Below are 18,314 nucleotides of genomic sequence, written 5' to 3' on the forward strand. Positions count from 1 at the left end.
CGTGCACGTATGTGCCGGTTCACTGTTTGGGATGATTTCTGGCTGTTGTGGTTATTTCTATTGTGCCAAGTGCCAGTTATTCTGAGCAAATGAAAGGAATGTTCAGTGTGGGAAGTGGGACGGACAAACGGGTAAGACCTGCTAAACTGCCTCGCAACTTGTCCTTTCATTTACATTTGAGCGGCGGTGTGTGGATTAAACATAACGTTTCAACTTCCTCCTCGCTGTCAGCACGTCCTTGACGGGCGCAGGATGCGGCGAGAAGCCGGTGGGGGATTTGTAGTCCTATCAAGGCTCCCCATGCGTACCAGATAAGGACTTGTCGAGAAACAGGAAGTGAGCAGGGCTTTTACGGGCGTACTTCCTGCGTGTGGACAAAGTGATACGACCCCTGTGAGGGGGCGGCAAATGACGCTGTGGAGTGACAGAGAAACTTCTGGAGAACTGTTTTTTTTTGTGGGGGGGGTTGAGACACTGTACTAGTGTCTAAATTTAGTTGTGGGGTAATTTATCAGGATTGAAAGAAAATCCGGCAAGGGAAGAGGTCCAGGAACCTTTGCGGTGGACATTGTATGGCTTGAGAAATCTCATTGGACACTTTAAATGCCAGGAATGAAAAATTTTCAGTACTTGAGTTGGCATTTGGGAGGTGCAGGAACCCAAGAACCTTTGGAAAGGAGTCTACAGCGCTGTTGCGCCATCTATTCTATTCCGGGAACGTAAGGTTGCACCTGAAACAAAGCAATTAGAAAGGTCTGGACGACTATTGTAAATTTGGACCATGATTGTTTGAATTCGTTTCTGGGTGGGGCAAGAACTAAAACCACAAATGCTTCGTTAGGCAGTATATGATCCACGAGGAGCTTTACTCGAGAACAAGTCACTTTCCTCAGACCGTTAGTGTTGAAATCTCGTTCTGGAGTCAAAGTAAGTCCCCGACGCTGGGATCGTACCAAGTCCTATCAAGTCTCCTCAATCATAGGCGTCCTCAACCAGGAACAGGAAGCAAGCTGGGCTTTTTACGGACCAACTTCCTGTGTGTGGAACGAGTGATATCACCCCCCCAGAATTTTGGCCCTTTGGAGTCACTTCCTGGAGGTGGCGGGGTGACTTCCTGTAATAGTATGACCCCTGTATGTGCCTGTGTGAGTGTGTGTGTTTGTGTCAAGAGGTTATCTCAGGTGAGCATCTCTTATCTCTGAGAATTTCACTGACTCTAGCAACAGCAGCGGATGATCGGGTTACGTACTAATGTGTGGAGCACAAATCACAAGTGGCCTGCCCTGTGTTGCTTTGCAAACATACAAACAAAACAGGAACCCCAAAGACAACCTCACTACCACTACAACCCCCACCCCCACCCTGTGTGTTTACCTACAGGTATTTGTTATCTGACCCTGGCTTTCCTCTAAACACACAACTCACTCAGGTCTTTATCTCCCACTTAAAGCCCGAAAGCTGCTATCCATGTCAAAGGGAGCACGAGGAGAGGCGATCAGGCCTTAAGGGTGGTAATGGAAGGTGAGGAGGGTGAGGGTGGAGGGGGTTCCCTGTTTGCTGAGGGTCAGCCTCAGGTCAAGCTTTGGCCCGGCGGACACGGACGGCGGGCACACACACTCTCACCATGAGCGGCAAGCATCCCAGGACAACCTCCTTCAAAATGACAATTTAGTATTTTCAATAAATAAAAATATTCAGTAAACATGGCTTCCACTGAAAACATGATATTTTGTCATATTGTGCTATAAATCTAAAAACAGCTAAGGAGAGTTAAGGTATGATAAATCAAATACTTATATTTAGATATACTATATTCTATTTATTTTACACATTTACAGTTGTAAAATAAATCAATATTTTTTTTAAAAACAATTGAGCACCCCACCCAAAAAAATCATCAACAATTGCTGACAAAAATTCAATAAGCAGGGTGTAGATGGGGATTAAAAAGAAAACGCACAAAAAAATAAAAAACGTTATTCAGTTATCCGCTGTATTTTTAAAAATATATTGTATTCTATTTTTGGCACAAATTTCAAGATGTTATAATATAATTTTTAAAAAACATACATTAGCTGCTATTTAATTATCTTTTTTTAAGTGCACGCATTCATTTGAAAAAAAAAAAGATGAAATATTTTGTTTCAGGTTCAAATAAATTCAATTTTAACTTTAAGGACAGTTTTGATGATATCTAAACTCTCTCCTTCATTTTATGTGACCACTCGGAGTGGGCGATATGGCTTCAATGTTCAATCACAATTTCTTTTCACAATTTTACACTTCATGCAAATTGTATAAATCTTTCTATTTATATTTACCAAGCATTGTATAGCCCGACTGCATTCTTAAGACGCCCGGATGGCGGGATTAAAGCTTAAAGCATCATTTTGAAGGTCAGTTGTGGCCTCCCTTTTGGGGAGGGGGAAAAAAAATCATATGTACCCTTTTGGCAGAAAATCCTACTAAATTCCCACGAAAGCAGGCACCATCTTTCCACCTTTAAAGTGTCAGGTTTGTCTTGAGTGAGTCAAAAACATCAGGTGATTATTGAGCGGATCAAGCCGGCGACATCGTAGCAGGAACCCCTCGCTATGTGACGGAGCGAGGTGATAAAATAAGCCATAAGAATACATTTAAAGCGCTATCGACCCACATCGGATGATAAAAACAATCCTGCGGGGGTTTGCTAAAATGGTGCCTCTCGCGGGTCTTCTGGGCTGGCATGAAATTGGCTTTGCGTGGGTGTCGTTTTGGAGAGCCCGCTGGTAAATTCTCCCGTTCTTTTGTCGGGAAGAGAGGGGAGGGGCGGCGGGTCCGTGCATAATGGTCTTAGCCGGGGAGGTCTGGAACTGTGTCCATAAATTGAATTATTTCAATTTGAGGGCGAGCATGTGAGAGAATAATACAGAGAGTGAGAGAGAGAGAGAGAGAGAGAGAGAGAGAGAGAGAGAGAGAGTGCTCATCTCTATTCCAATGCAGGCTCCCATTTACAAGTGGGAATATCAAGTAAATTGTGGGAGATTACAGATGGAGGGGGGTGGGGGGGTGGCGGCAATGTTACCTTGCAGCTGGAAGCGATAGCAGATGAAAGTGAAATGCCGCTATGCTACTAGGGCCACTTTTGGGGGAAAAAAATCCACTTTGAGCCATAGATGAAGCCACTTTTTTAAGTTTAGGCGCAACATAGGAAGCATTTTCCATCGGAATTGACCGTTGTGTCCTTGGACTGTGGGGACTATTGCGTACATTTAGTTCAGGGGGGAATTTGGAAGACCCCGCTAGCAGGGGCAAGAACTTTCAAGATGTCCAAGATGCCTTTCGGGGTGACATTTCTTTACTCTGAACTGATCTGACGAGAAGCTTTTCAGTTCCAAGTTCCTGTAGACAAAATATAAAACGTGTGGCTAGTTGATACTATTCATTTGAAGGCAGAGTCACAGCAACGTATCAATGTTAGCTAGGATTTGTCAAAGGGTGATAGGTGGCGCTCTCGTTAATCTGAAGTACCGGCCTCCGACTGGAGCCACTCTTTGTGACTTGAGACCACGATAGAGTCCGGATAGACCGTATGCGGGTCACGCTCAGTTTGGACAGCAGGTACTATTCCGTTTATTTTGATGCTAATTTGCCAAAAGAGGAGGCTACAAGGACCGAAGTACTTTTGAGCGGTAAAGGAACTTTTCAGGCTGGGTTCTGCCCTGCACTTCCAAAAACTACAAAGACCAACTCCCATTTCCTGGAAATTGAGTTCCAAGTACAGATCACCTTGATGTCAATTTCCAACACCCCCCTTTTTTTTTTGTTTGTTCCTGAAGTACGTCTCACACCAAAGGCTCTTGGTTCTCTCAAAATTACTACTCCATAACGGCGTCTTATTTTGACGCTGGGAAATGACCACAGAAACTAGATTTAGAAAATAGTTGATAGAAGCCCCTACACACAATTGTCATCTAAAAGTTTTGAACCAGCTCCTGTGCTTGAAAAGCTCCATACCGTCCGTGTATGTGATCTCACTAAGTAATCTCATGATATGAGTGAGTGAGTGAGATGGTGTCGGGGGGGTGCAAATACCGCGAGACAATATCATGGCGAGAGGAGCATATGGCACAGTGGGAGGCAAGGAGGCTATTTATCCTCATCATCCTCTTTGGAGGCTAAAATTAGCACTTTGCTGTTTGTAGCTCTAAGCCAGACCACTGTGACGGGCCTAATAATAAACAGCGGCAACAACAGAAAAAGAAGAAGAAGAACCCAGCTGACACAACCACTTCCTGTTTCTTCACCAACTTGTACCAGGACAAGACCAGAGCGGTCATCTCGAGACGCGTGGATGTCTCGCAAACGTCGCGGTTTTGGCATCCGAGACCCCCGCGTGTCAGGAAATCCTGGATTTCCTCAACATGGATCCCCCCCTTGGCTGGTTTAAGAGCGTAGGATGACGATGGCGCTAATCTCTTCATCAAACGGCTAAATAAACATTTGTGCACAGTGTGTGTGAGGCAAGAGGTATTCAGTGCAAATGTGGACTCAAGTGTTGAGATAAAGCACTTTTTCCATCAATCAGTGTGTGGATGAGACCATTTCGGCGGTCTGCAGGACTGATTTTGAGGGGTCCGGGGAACCGTTGGTTGGGGTCTGCAGTAGTGTTGTCACAATACCAAAATGATAACTTTGATATTAATTAAACCTGCATAAAATATCTGGAAGCTGGTAAGTTAAGCAAAGAGACTTTTGTTCAATGAAGTTCAGTGCTTTGCTTGAACATTTTGGTGTTAAATATGCTGCACACGGTTGGAATTAAAAAGATAAATGTATACAGTATATGCATTTTTTTTTTTAAATCAAACAGGCTTGTTTCAGCTTTTGTCTTCCATAGCAGCATCAGATGCTGGACTGTTACTCTGTGGGGCGTAAGAAAGTATGCTCCAGTCTATCACAGTGCGCTCGTCTGACTTTTTCTCTTTTCACATAAAAACACTGTCCATATTTTACTGCTCTGACTCATAAACAGCATGAAGCAAGCACACGTTCTGTTTCGCTGAACTGTGTAAAAGTACATGTCCTGGTACGTGGTATTATTTCAATTCCTACACTTTTATCTCCAACGTTCTTACCATGGTTATTATTGTATAGTCAATGAAGACTAATGAAATTATTAAAAAAAAAAAGTAAAATAAAATGAATAGATACATTTTAAATGTTCGTTTTCCTTTCAGGGACAGCTACAATGGGCAGCTTATCAACAGTTATCAGGTTACAGGGTGCATGGAAGGGTTAAATAAATAACTAAAGCATGTTTTGATAATGAAACTAACTAAAATTATATTTTTAAAGCGAAGGTTTCAGAGTTCATTTTAAATATTTTAATTTCAGTGTTGCTGAACATCCGTACAAGAGAAAAAACGAATTGGAGTTTACTAGACTTTATTTAGACGATGCTTAGTGAGCTTTTTTTTAAGCTTGCATTTGACACACGTGCCTTTTTAAAAATGAATAAATAGATAAAACTAATACTAAAACTAATCAAAATAATTTTTAAAAAATCACTTTCCACAAAATAAAAACAGGAAAAAAAACAACAACATACCTGCCCGGAAACGTAATTACAATGAATTGAATTTAAAACAAAAGTCAAAACGGACTAAAAATGACAAACTCGCATCATTGTGGTCGTTTCCCACAAGTTGAAGCTCCACTTTGACCTTTTCACTTGTGGATGACACCGCATTTGAACCATCCTATGGACCTATATTTACACAATCAAACGATTCACACTCAGTCATTTGGCCAAAGAAGCACGCTAATTATGGTGCCGCATCCACCGAAAAATGAAATAAAAGAATTGGACACTTTTGGAAAACGTCTCATTCCGCAATTGGGCTTTGCTGCGCATTGAACTCTGCTGCGTGGAAATAGTATCTTTGAGCAAAACACCAGCAATTAGATATCGGCCCGGCGCTCTCAAATTAAAGAAGAGCGCTTCCTGTCAACAAACGAGCGAGGATACACGTACATCATTAGCGGGCCCGCAATTACAACATGGGAGCTAAAGATACGCTTTATAGCATGGGTAACCCCATCCACACCCCTCCTCGAGCATTGCCTCACTGGAATAAACGAAGTGGATCCTGCTTTTCTTTCTTTCCTCCACTTGAACGCAACAGCTCACAAATTGAAGAGTTGCTCAATGGCCACTTGATTAAGGACAAGTCTTTGGAGCACAATGCTGAAAACAAATTGAGAAAAAATATTCGAGAGAGTCTTGCTTTATTGCAAGACATTACAAATGCATTTACTTATAAAGGCACGAAATTCAAAATCGATTTGAAAAATATTTAAATGTGTATAAAGCAAAATAATACATTCAAGGGCGTATTTTGCATCACACGTTTTTAAATAAAATGTGACCATTGTTTGCTTAATTTCAAATAGATTGATTTTGTTTTAACTCATACAAAATATTGATTTGATATATTTTTTAATGAAATACAATCCATGAATTTACTGAAAATGTGTTAATTTTAGTTTAACATGTTAATTATGCCTTTATTATAGTTACTATTTTTAAACATGAATGCTATGTAATTAAAAAGATGCCATTTAAATTAGAATATATTATATATATATATATATATCAAAGAGGGAGACACAGATTTGTAAAAAAAAATTAATTTCAAATACCTGATTAAACTTTCATGTTATAAAACTGTAATATCAACTTACTTTAATAAATAAAAATCATACGATTGCTTGCCAGTTATTCATCTAAATATCCATGCATGAAGGATGGATGTGTGCTCATAAAAATAAATAAATTATGCTCATTAAAAAAAAAAGATTTTTTAAAATGCAATTCATAGCACATCTAAAATAGAATTATTTCCGAAAAACAAATGAAAAAAAATATTTCAAATAAATGCATTGGAAACTACTCTGTTGTGATATGCTCGGTCAGAGGCGGAATAATGTCATCAATTCAAATTCTTATTATCGCGGTTATCGTTTCACGTCACGTGCGACTGCACTCCATCCTACAGACAGCTGTTTCGAATCATTTGGTGACTCAGCCAGAACGAATGCACAACGGAGAGGTTGGAGAAATTGAAAGTTGGCATCTTCCAGCGCTTCTCATGCAAACGGCATGAACACACGCGTCCGATTCTCCCTCACATTTGCTCGCCGTCTAGGCCTACGAGAAAAGCGAGACGCGCCTCCGGTTGCCTGCGTTGTGTTCCTCCGGGCTGCTCATCCTACAGGCAAACCCTCCATGTGAGAACCTGAACCCAGTTTCCTCATTTTTTTTTCCCATCTCACTTTTTACAACCGCACCGTCGTGTGAAAAGTCATCACAGAGCTACTTCACACCCATACGCGCGCACTTGGACCACTCATTAGGTACACCCTGCGCACATATTGCCCGCTTGCTACATTCCCGCCTTATCGCTCTGCTCGTCATGGAAAATATTTCATTGTGTTGGAAGCTTTTTCCAGTGTGGACAGAGAAGTTGTAAATTGTTTTTTTTTTGTGTTTGGGCCGAGGTGAGCTTATCAACAGAGTTTGCCGTGCACTAAATTCCAGACAAACAACACTACTAGCTACCAGCTTCCTCAAAAGCGTTGATGCAGCCGCAAAAAGAATGAGAAGACTTTTATGGCTTTCCCAGGTTTATCTGATCATGTTTAAAGACACTATTTCCATAAATGGACGCCAAAAAGACAAATGTATATGATATATACTGTATGTGTGTTTATAAAAACAAATATTTCTGTGAGTATTGCAGAGACCTCCGCCTTGGCCAAACAATCGTAAATTGGATCCACATTCGCATACGCAGCACATGCCTAATGGCGTGTCTACATTTTGTCATGAACACTCAAGATGTCGATGCAGATGAGCGCTATTCCACGGGTGTCAAAGTCGAGGCCCGTGGGCCAGATCTGGCCCACCACAGCATTTTATGTGGCCCATGAAAGCAAATCAAGCATGTCAATTTCCATGATGCTTGCTAAAGTCTGAACCAAAATTTCAAATTTGCCATCTCTAATCCAAAATAACAATGTTTGAGCAAGCCATTATTCTTGACTTCAGATTTCAAAACAAGTTATCCATCAATTTCTTGTTCGCTGGGTATGTAATATGCGGAGGTGGTTAAATGGAATATGCTGAGGTATTTAAACATTGTTATGGTTTTAACAAAATTCAGTCATAACAGCCCTCCGAAGGGAAACTGTAACGTCAATGTGGCCTGCGACAAAAAAATTTTGGCACACCTGGCGCTACGCCGTACCCGTATTTGGGTATCATTGTTTAATGAAATATTGAAAAATTGAAGTGATAAAGACAGAGATTGTTTGCATTTCTGTTGTAATCTGGTTTATCGATTTATGTTTTCTCCTCACCTGTTTGGTAATCTAATTCAATACTCGGATTGAATTAGAGAAACTGTCTCCGTAGCATAAACTAATATGAATTACTTTTGAATTGTTTGAATATGAATTATTTGTATGACAGTTGAGAATGAGCAGATGTGACTTTAAAAAATTATTCACGCAGGTGTCTGTTTAACTCGGAAAACAGATCATTTGACTTGACAGTACATTGTTTTCCGACGGGATCGATTGTGTTGTGACGACATAACTTCCTTGAGGCGCGGGCCAAGGCAAATTTCAACCTTGTAATAGCTTATTTTTGCCTGAAAATCTACTGTTACTTCCATAAGTGCAGTCGTGTTTGCGTTGGAAGCATGGATGTCCGCCAAAACCACGGTTGAGCGCCGGCCAACCCTGTGTTCTTTCGACACCGATGGCCTGTTAAAGTGGAGCTAATTCCACATGCTTTGATTCCAAAAGAGAGAAAGCGAGCGAGCGAACGAGCGAGGCCCACGGGGAGAGAGTGCGAGACACACACTCGGGTTCTCTCTTCCAGTCTGCTGGACAACGGCACCCATTAATTGGCCACTTTGAAGAGGCCACGCCGAGCAAAGCCATTGGACGAGCTCGAACCGGCCACGGCTGACCTTGGCGGAGGTCAGGGGGTATGGATCTAAAATAGCCCGGCCGGATCGATGGGAGGCCAAAGCCGATGAGTTTTGATGGAGGGACTGGGATAAAAATATTGCAAGGTTGTAGTGGTCACCAATATGGATTCTATGAAGCCCATGCAAAATTCCGAGAACCGATTAATCGTCTGATTAATTTTTAAAATGTGTAATGAATAAAATAACTTATTTTCTTGGTCTGTTAATGTTGACAACAACAAAGTTAGGAGTCACAGGCAGAGCATTTGACCGTTTGAAAATGCTTTGCGCTTCAGTAGTTTTACTTTGGGGGGAGGGATGTTTGAATTTCATGATAATTGTTAAAAAAAGCCAAAAGTTGGCCAATTTTTTTTGCCAATTTCAAAAGAGCCAATATAAACCAAATATATCAATCAGCCAATTAATCAGTTGGGCTCTGGCACCCCCAAAAAAGCAAGATTCGCACTACACAGTTGACGCCGCATACTTGTGGTTTGAGACCCAGAGATTCACATTGTGTATTTTGTACCAAAGTACACTAATTATTTTTCAATATTTTCAAGCTTTTTTTGGTATTATTTTAGGTGTTTACAGTAAAACAATAACTCCCCGACGAATCACCCCCACCCCGCCACCAGCACTCAATTCATGTGAATGGTCGTAAAGTCTATGCGGGCAATGCCACTGTCTACCGCAGTGTGAACATTAAAGTGAGATATAACAGGAGAACTCTGTATTCTTTATTCGTGATGCCTTCAATGCAGCGCGTTTTTTCCCCTGCTTTGAAATAGCAAAGACAGGCATACGTAAGCGCAAGCCTGCTAATGTGACTTTATATAAAATCTCAGCTTTTACAAGGCTTTTTACACACGGCGCTTTTGTAGTGTCGCTGAGAGCAATTAGGAGAACCACTTTTTCTTTCTTTTTTTCTCTTTTTTTTTTGGGTGGCTCCCACACCGCATTCCCAGCTCGAGTGTTTATGTCTTGACCACAAGCCTACTCGTGCCATTTTTTTTCCCCCCTTATTTCTTTCTAGGCGCACACTGGATTCCATTGGCATATACGTCCACCCCCCCCGAAAAAACACATTTGTTTGGCACATGTCATTAAAAAGGGAGCGTCTCCTCAGATCCACCCTCCCCCCCACCCCTTCCTCGCTGGCAGCAGCAGCGATGGTCGTGATGGCGGCGTTAATTAGACCCTCTCTATTAGCCCAGCTGTTTGCCAGCAGGCCGCTGCCATCGGTTCGCCCTTTGTAAAAAAGCCATTGGCACTAGTCAAAGCTAACAGCTCACATATGAGAGAGAGCGGAGGGAGAATTACACGGTTGTGTATTTAACCACACCGCATTGCTTGGGAAAGTCTGTTCGCGCTATGTTAACACTCAATGCAAAACACGATATAAGGGCTAACAAAAGCAGCATCGACTTTGTCCCAATGAATATTTGAATACAAACGGTGCGACAACATTAAGTAGACAGACAATGTAACAATGCTAACAGCAATATATACTTTATCCTTTCCAAGAAAAGAAATTTTAATGCAACTTCGTCACTTAGTTGCGACTGTCTTTTTCGTGTATTTTATGTGTGCAGGTATTATGCTGCCCCCTGGTGGTCAATATGCAAACTAGAGTGGACAAGTGGCGGACTCTGCAACTTTCTGCAAACAACCCAGGCTAAGCTTAGCTCCTCCCCAACATGCAACTATTTCAGTCTCAATTGAGATGCATCACTTCAACATACTTCCTTGATACCGATGACTGTTTTCCCATTTGTCAAAGCTTTGGCTGCGTACATAATATTTCCATCCATCCGTTTTCTAAACCGCTTATCCTCGCAAGGGTCGCAGGACACGCTGGAGTCTATCCCAGCTGTCTACGGGCAGTAGGTGGCAGACACCCTGAACTGGTTGCCAGCCAATCGCAGACATCATATTTCCTTTATTATAAGAAAAAAATGATAAAATATAACCGTTTGTGTAATTATTGTTTCATTCCTTACATTGAATGACTATGGAAAATGAGTGCCTTTGAAGTGGTACCTTACTGAATTTCAATCTTCCCTCATGAGGATCAAATGATCAATTCTGCTTGTGCCGTTTGCTTTTTCTTTGGATTAATTTTTTTATGCTTTTGATTTTTTTGGGGGGGCGGGGGCAACACTAATAACTTCTCTTACACTCGGATGACATGTTAGAAGCGTTTAAATCAGATCACGTCCGCTGCCCCACGGAGGGAATAGAGTGCTCATTCTTGCTTGGCGTGCGAGGGGGAAACAGAAGAACACACCGCCGAGTGTTTGGTCCCTTTTTTTGGAGCGCCACACAGCTTTCCTTCTTCCCTCCTCCCTCCTCCGCTGTCTGTCAGAAGCATCCAGGGAGCGAGGTGATGACTGGCCGTATTAGATATGTATCACCAATTACCCACAGCATTTGTAAAAGAGGAGAGCACCGGCCCCGAGCCAAGGCAAACAGCTCCCTGCGAAGCTCGCCGTTACACTGGAGTGTGCAAGGCTGAGTGTGTCTCACCAAAAATGCAAGACAGCAGCTGAGTAAGAATCCCATGAATTGCCTTTTTGGGGAGCCCCCAGTTCCCCAAAAAGCACCCAAAAGGGAATTTACGAATCTGTAAAAGACATCAAGAAACCGGGTGACAGCAGCAAGGTGGAGGCCGTGAAGCATAATCAGGCAGTGTCCAATGCTAAGCCATGTGAACATGTGTGCTTATTGAGGAGCTCGATTATCTGGGATGGACTCAAGCCTCTGCTCCTCCGCATTGAGAGGAGCCAGATGAGGTGGCTCGGGCATATGAATAAGATGCCTCTTGGGCTCCTCCCCGGTGAGGTTTTCCACTGGCAGGAGGCCCCGAGGAAGACCATGCACCAGGTGAGACCTGGTCTCCTGGCTGGCCTGGGAACACCTTGAGCTCCCTCCGGAAGAGTTCAAAGAAGTGGCTGGGGAGAGGGAGGCATGGGCTTCGCTGCTGAAGCTGTTGCCACTGCGACCTGAGACTGGATAAGTGGTGGATGGATGGTTTATTTTTCATCATTTGTAACTAGACTACCCCCGCAAAATAGAGGCTATGGCGCACAATCCTGCAACATCCAGCTAGCATGTAGTATTTATTTCTGCCATTTCTAGGCATGCAAATGTTATAATAATGTGACAATTTCATAACCAGGAGGAGAACGTGGGCAAGAAAGAAATGGGCTACTGCAGCAAAATGGAGACTATGGAGCATAATCCTGCAACGTCCAGCTGTCACGTGTGTTTATTTCTAGCCATGTATTGCAAATATTACAGAAATGTTACATTTGAAAATCAAAAGAAGACTGGAGGCAGCAAAAAATAAATAATTTTAAAAAACGGTCTACTGCAGCAAAACTGAGATGATGGAGAGTAATCGTGCAACATCCAGCTAGCACGTGGGTTTATTTCTGTTATTTCCAGCCGCGTAGCCGCAAAATGTTACAATAATGTGACAATTTCATCACTGAGAAGAGTCTGGGGGCAGAACCCCCCCCCCCCCCCGCAAAAAAAAACAGGCTACTACAGCAAAATCGAGACATTGGAGCGTAACCACGAAGCATCCAGCAGTAAATCAAATTAGCATTTGTTGTTTTTTTTTTCATTTCTCGCCATGTGACCTCAATTATTACAATGGCATGACAATTTCATAAACAAAAGATTGAGGGAAGCAAGAAACAGTAAAGTGGAGACTGTGGAGTAAAATTCAGCCAAGTAACCTTACACTGTTTTGTCTTCTCTGTCCATATATCCTCTAATGTTGCCATGTTACAATCTAGAGGAGACTAAGGGCAGCAAGAAAACAACGTATTGCAGCAAAGTGGAGAATGTGGAGTACACGGTGCTAAGGCATGCAAGTTTACTGTATTTCTGTCATTCCAAGCTATGCACCCTTGCACTAGCATGGATGTTTCCAGCATTGTCCAGTGAGGCGTTCACAGGGAGAAAAAAATAAAATAAAAACACCAGGAGCCGACATCTTCCCTCCAGAGGAAAGTGGGGCGAGGGAGTGGGGGGTTTGACGAAAAAGGTGGGAGAAGGAAAAGGTCAGGGAGAACTCAATCAGAGGCGGAAGAGTGGAAGGAAGAGAAGAAATCAAAAACCAAAACAACAACAACAACAGCAGCAGCAGCAGCAGCAGCAAAAGGAAGAAGGTGACATGAAGCAAATGTGAGGAGGAGGAGGAGGGAGCAAGTTGTGAGGTGAAGATAAACAAAAGGCGGCGTTTCGGGGAGCGAGTGGGAGGCCGAACAATCGGCGGCAAAATGAAAGCGAGACACTGGAGAGGAGGTGGGAGATGAAAGCGTTTGGGGTGAGGAGGGGGGGGACGTCACAAACAGATAAATAACCAGCTTAGCGGGATTACAGAGTGACTGACAGAGGCAAATATGACGCGGTGGAGAGCACTCTTAACCCACATAAACACTGAAACACGTCCAACATGGCCTCCGGTACTTACTCTTGTCCCTGCATGAGTGTGTGTGTGTGTGTGTGTGTAATACACACCACCCGGTGTACCAATAACATATGTAACATGAACCCTGTGAAGACAATACACAATGCAGGACACATGTTAACAGCCTCTAACCCAATTAAAGAATAATCGTGTTAATGCATGCTAAGTACACACCTCCTGGATGTACTGCATGCCCACTTTCTCATTGTTGACATCCCTTGCCGCTTTGTATGGATTGAAATTTTGTCTACAATATATACATACATGCATAAAAAAATAAGGGTAAAATTTTCCATATATATATAAGGGTCGAATTTTTACAACATTTTGGATCATGTTATTGCATGCAAATAGGCACCTATTTTACATTTTTTAAATGACTCCTGAAGTGTATTTAAAAGCGTTTTTGATGTCACGTTTTTATGACACCGGTGATATTGCAGGTTCTAAGGCTTTTTGAGACACTCACGTGAAGCACGAGGCGAGCCTGAACGCCTCATGCCGCAGAACCACAACAGTGTGCAGAATTTAGCAGGGAAACGCAGCAAATATAGTCACGTACATGATTAGAAACTGAAAAGTGGAAGGATGTATGAGAATATACCCATTCCATAATTGAAAGGGGTTCCAAATGAAGACATGCCAGTGGGCCCAAAATATTTGGACAGCGGCCCACCACAAGCTTATGAAGCTCCTGTATGTCATAATTACTGTACGTAGCAAGAAGGAAAGGGTTGGAACCCAATAAACAGTATAAACATACGAGACACACAAAGTATATGTGCAGTAAAACACACTCCGGCTGTCACTATGACAATGTTACAAATTCACTGTAAACTTCACAGGCATTGTTTTAGCTGCGGTTGGCTGGAAATCACACAGCAACTCTACGTGAAACTTAAAGGTGATATTTTTAGGATGATAGACAGTATCGTGATACGGTGATGGTGTGATATATTAACCCTTTGATGCACCAATAATGGTAACCTGTAACCACATAGCATGATAAACTGTCCACCGTAGTAACCGCTGTACCTGAAATGGTTTATAATTTTTTTTTTTTAATCAGTGATCAAGTCTTTCAAACTCATGATAGACGGTATCGTGATATGGCGATTGTGTGATATATTAAAAAAAGGGGAAAAAAGAACAGTGTTTCAAATGACGTTTGACAACTGCACGGCAGTAATATTGATATCTGGCGTGGGTGCGTCGATATAGTAACGCAGCAGAAAACGATATCAAAAATCACAGTATCGGCATTTCTACCCGGATTTAAAAGAAGTAACATTTCAACATTCCTACTACCATAACAGTAACTACCCTATTAACTGTAGATTCTACAGCTAGTGATAAGGCATTGCACAATCACTCGTGTCAAAACATATGATGGTGATCATTTCCATGGTGATCATTTCCTGACGGTGACATCGACCGTATTGCGATAACTGAACAAAAAAAAAAAAGAAGCATCTGCTTAGAGTTTCACATAAACGCAGAGATAAAATACATCATGAGATTTGACAAATCGGAAGCTGTACTGCAAAAGACAATGATATCAAATCCCTCAGATGACTCAATTATTCCATCAAACAATCAATCGGATAATCGATTTGAAAGAGATTTAATCGTGACAACCTAATGGTTCCCCTTCACCGCATTCTTCAAGTGCAGAAAACAAATGACCAACTCTTCACATTCACACTTTCAAGCAAATAGTTTAGTCTGAAGCAGAATTGGTCCACATTCTTACACCTTTAAAGTGAAGTCAACCAAAATGACAAACAGGTGGAACGAGCCCTCTCTCTCCAAACATGTTTGCAACCAGGAATGACAACGACGACACGACGGTAACACGCAAACACACACAAAAAAAAAGTCCACTCATTGGAGCAGAAGCCGTAGTGGCAGTTGTGTTTTCCCTGCCACTGGCTCACCCAAAAAACTCATCTTTAATAATATATGAATTTGAATTTTTTTTATCTCCCGTCCACTGGAGTGGTAAACATCGGCCGTTTCATTAGGTACACCCCAGCAACCCTCATAACTGTTTGAGATAACAAAGCTTGGTTTGGACCGACACCGTCAGGGAGCCATTCATTCTACGGAACTTAACACGTAGCGCTGCAGGAAAGTCTGGACCGCGGAGTATGATGCAACAGTGTCCAGAGCAAAGGCAAGTTCACAAGTGTGTTGTTTCTAGTTGTGTATCATCAAATGCTACAATGACGCAGCAATTAAGAGACTGGGGAGAGACACGAGGGCAGTCCTGCAGCAAAGTAGAGACTGCAGAATGGAAGTCAACAGCATCGGCAGCTAGGGCGCAACAAACGTTTGTTGTCAGCTAACGTTAGGGTGTGTTTGTTCTTGTCGTTTTTATGTGTATATATCTTTAAATGTGACATCATTACTGAAAATGTATATTCAAGATGAGAATGAGGGCAGCTGCAGCAAATTGGAGTCTAATACCACTCCGAATTGAGCGCTAAGCCATGTCAGCATGTGTGTTTATCATTCTCAATTAATCATTAAATGTTACAAAGATGTGTCAATCTTACAGTTGAGTTGAGACTGTGGGCGGCAAGAAACCAGACTGTGGCGTATAATACGGCAAGATAAATTTACGTTAACGTAATTATGAGTCATGAATCTTCTAATGCAACAATTTTACAATTGACAGAGCCGCAAGAAGAGACTATGGGGAATAATCCTGCATCATCGGGAGCTAAAACATGTTTGCATTTATTTTCTTTGTCACTTCTAGCTCCTCATCCTCAACTGTGTAAAAAAAAAGTTTCCAAAATTGTTTAATCGGTTGGCGACAGAGGGCAGTAATAAACCGGGCCACAGCAGCAAAGTGGAAACTAAGGAGCATAATTCTGCAGTGTCCAGCACCAAGGTATGCGAGTTTACTTCTTCTCACCGAGAGGAGATTGATGGTGATATGAAACTGGGCCAGGGCAGCAAATGAGAGACTATGGGGCATATTCTTTCAGTATCAAGCACCAAGACATGTTTGGATGCAAGTTGATTTTTTGTTGATTTTTCAACGATCACAATCACTCTGCAATTGTATTATCGAGATTGAGGGCTGCAACAAAGCGGATTATTGCGGCAACCTGGAGACTATGGAGTATGATATACTACTATTTGCATGCGTCTTGAAATTGTCTGCATTTTTTGCCATGCATTGCATAGAACAACAATTTTAGAATGTAGAAGAGACTGAGGGCAGTCAGAAACCAGACAGCAGAACGGAGACTGTGAACCTCCCTATTTTGCACCTAAATTATAAATGAATCTTAACACGAGCACATTCTAATGACACCATTCCAACAAAACCTAAAGGTTCCAGCACGCTTTCTTTGGTCAATCAATAGGCTACTGTCACTTTAAGGAGGTGTCATGGGAAGGAGGGGGGGGGGGGGGGATCCACAAGGCTTCCTGAGCAGCAAATCTTGCAAAGCGCATTCAAGCCGCCCGTCTGGCTCAGCTTGAGGCAGCTGATGTAACGCGGCGAGCGCCACACGCAACAAAGCGGCCCTTCCTTACCTTGCTCGCTGCTGTTGTCACCGCTGTGGGACGTGTGGCCGCCGCTGGACGGGCCCGGCGTGCCTCCGGAGCGCGTGGACGCCGTGTCGTCGTGGTCTCGGTTCCAGGACGTCTGTAGAGAAACAGAGAATGCATCTCATTTTATTGTGAATGTTTTAAACAAGGTGGGTACACAGCACGTTTACATTCATTTGGGGAAATCTCAAAAAGTCACCACTCGACCCCATGCAAGTGGAAGAAATTTCATGGCTGGATGAATTTTAGCAACACAGTATTTCTTCATTTGAAAGTTTTTCTCTCTCTAGTTTTATTAACAATAAAACAATGAGTTGAAAAATAAACATGACTGCCAACTACAGGGCTGGAGTGGAAGAGCACAAATCAAAAAGTCATGGACTGAAATTTACTTTCTTATTCTGTTCAGTGTATCTTTTTAATTTTGGTTAAAATGAATTGATGATGTCACTCAAGATCAAAAATAAAAATAAAAAATGGATGCCCGGGGACTTAATTGGCTTGTTGCCACGTGCTTTTTTTGCAGCAAATGAGCTGGTTGAAATAAGACAACGCAAAGCTCTGTGTGTCATTGTCACTCAGCCTTGGCGGAGGTTTCTGCTCGACTTCGAGTGCTGTCATGTCTTTTTTTTTCCTGCATACAGCGCGAGTCTCGCATTCATATAAGGGCATGCAGGCACAAGCGAGTGTGCATGACACCATCATATGGAATGAGGGCTGAGGGAAAGACGAGGAAGGAAAAAAGAAAAAGAAAGAAAGCAGCAAGCCAACATGTTGCATGAGTTCCCAGCTTTGTGAAGCATGCGATCCACGTCTGTCTCCATTTGGGACAAACTGCTAGCAGATGACAACAAGCACAACAGTGAGCAACCAGCGAAAGTGATGTCATCCGCAAAGAAATAAATTCTAATGTATACAGCGCTGCGTCGAGAAATATGGCTCTGTAGACGCATAAAAAGTGTGAAAATGGCAGCGCGAAATGCGAGCTAACACATGTTAGCGGACAAAACTAGCAAACAACAAAAAAGAACCACTATTAACCACGATCAACATTTAAAAAATAATAATAATCAGAGCAGGAAAAGAAAAACGGATATGTTTGCAAAAATGTGCACACCCCCTTGACTGCTAACAGTTAAAATGTCACTGATCAAACCCAAACAAAGTTCACGCTGTTCGAGGAGGCCTTTCCTGGTATTTACAAAGTCGCAAACTTTGCTGAATGTGAAAGACAAAGACCGTTC

At 42.3% G+C, this 18,314-nt stretch overlaps 1 protein-coding gene across 2 annotated transcripts in view; it reads right to left on the reverse strand.

The window, feature by feature from the left end:
• The window catches only part of LOC127610425 (homeobox protein Meis1), an 87,644-nt gene that overhangs the window by 53,120 nt on the left and 16,210 nt on the right, over positions 1-18,314 (reverse strand). For both annotated transcript variants that reach the window (XM_052080593.1, XM_052080592.1), the window contains exon 7: positions 17,056-17,167. In XM_052080593.1, the coding sequence (XP_051936553.1) occupies positions 17,056-17,167 (112 nt within the window). The remainder of the gene's footprint in view (positions 1-17,055; positions 17,168-18,314) is intronic.

Source organism: Hippocampus zosterae, chromosome 11, assembly GCF_025434085.1.
Source record: "Hippocampus zosterae strain Florida chromosome 11, ASM2543408v3, whole genome shotgun sequence".
NCBI classification, from domain to species: Eukaryota; Metazoa; Chordata; class Actinopteri; order Syngnathiformes; family Syngnathidae; genus Hippocampus; species Hippocampus zosterae.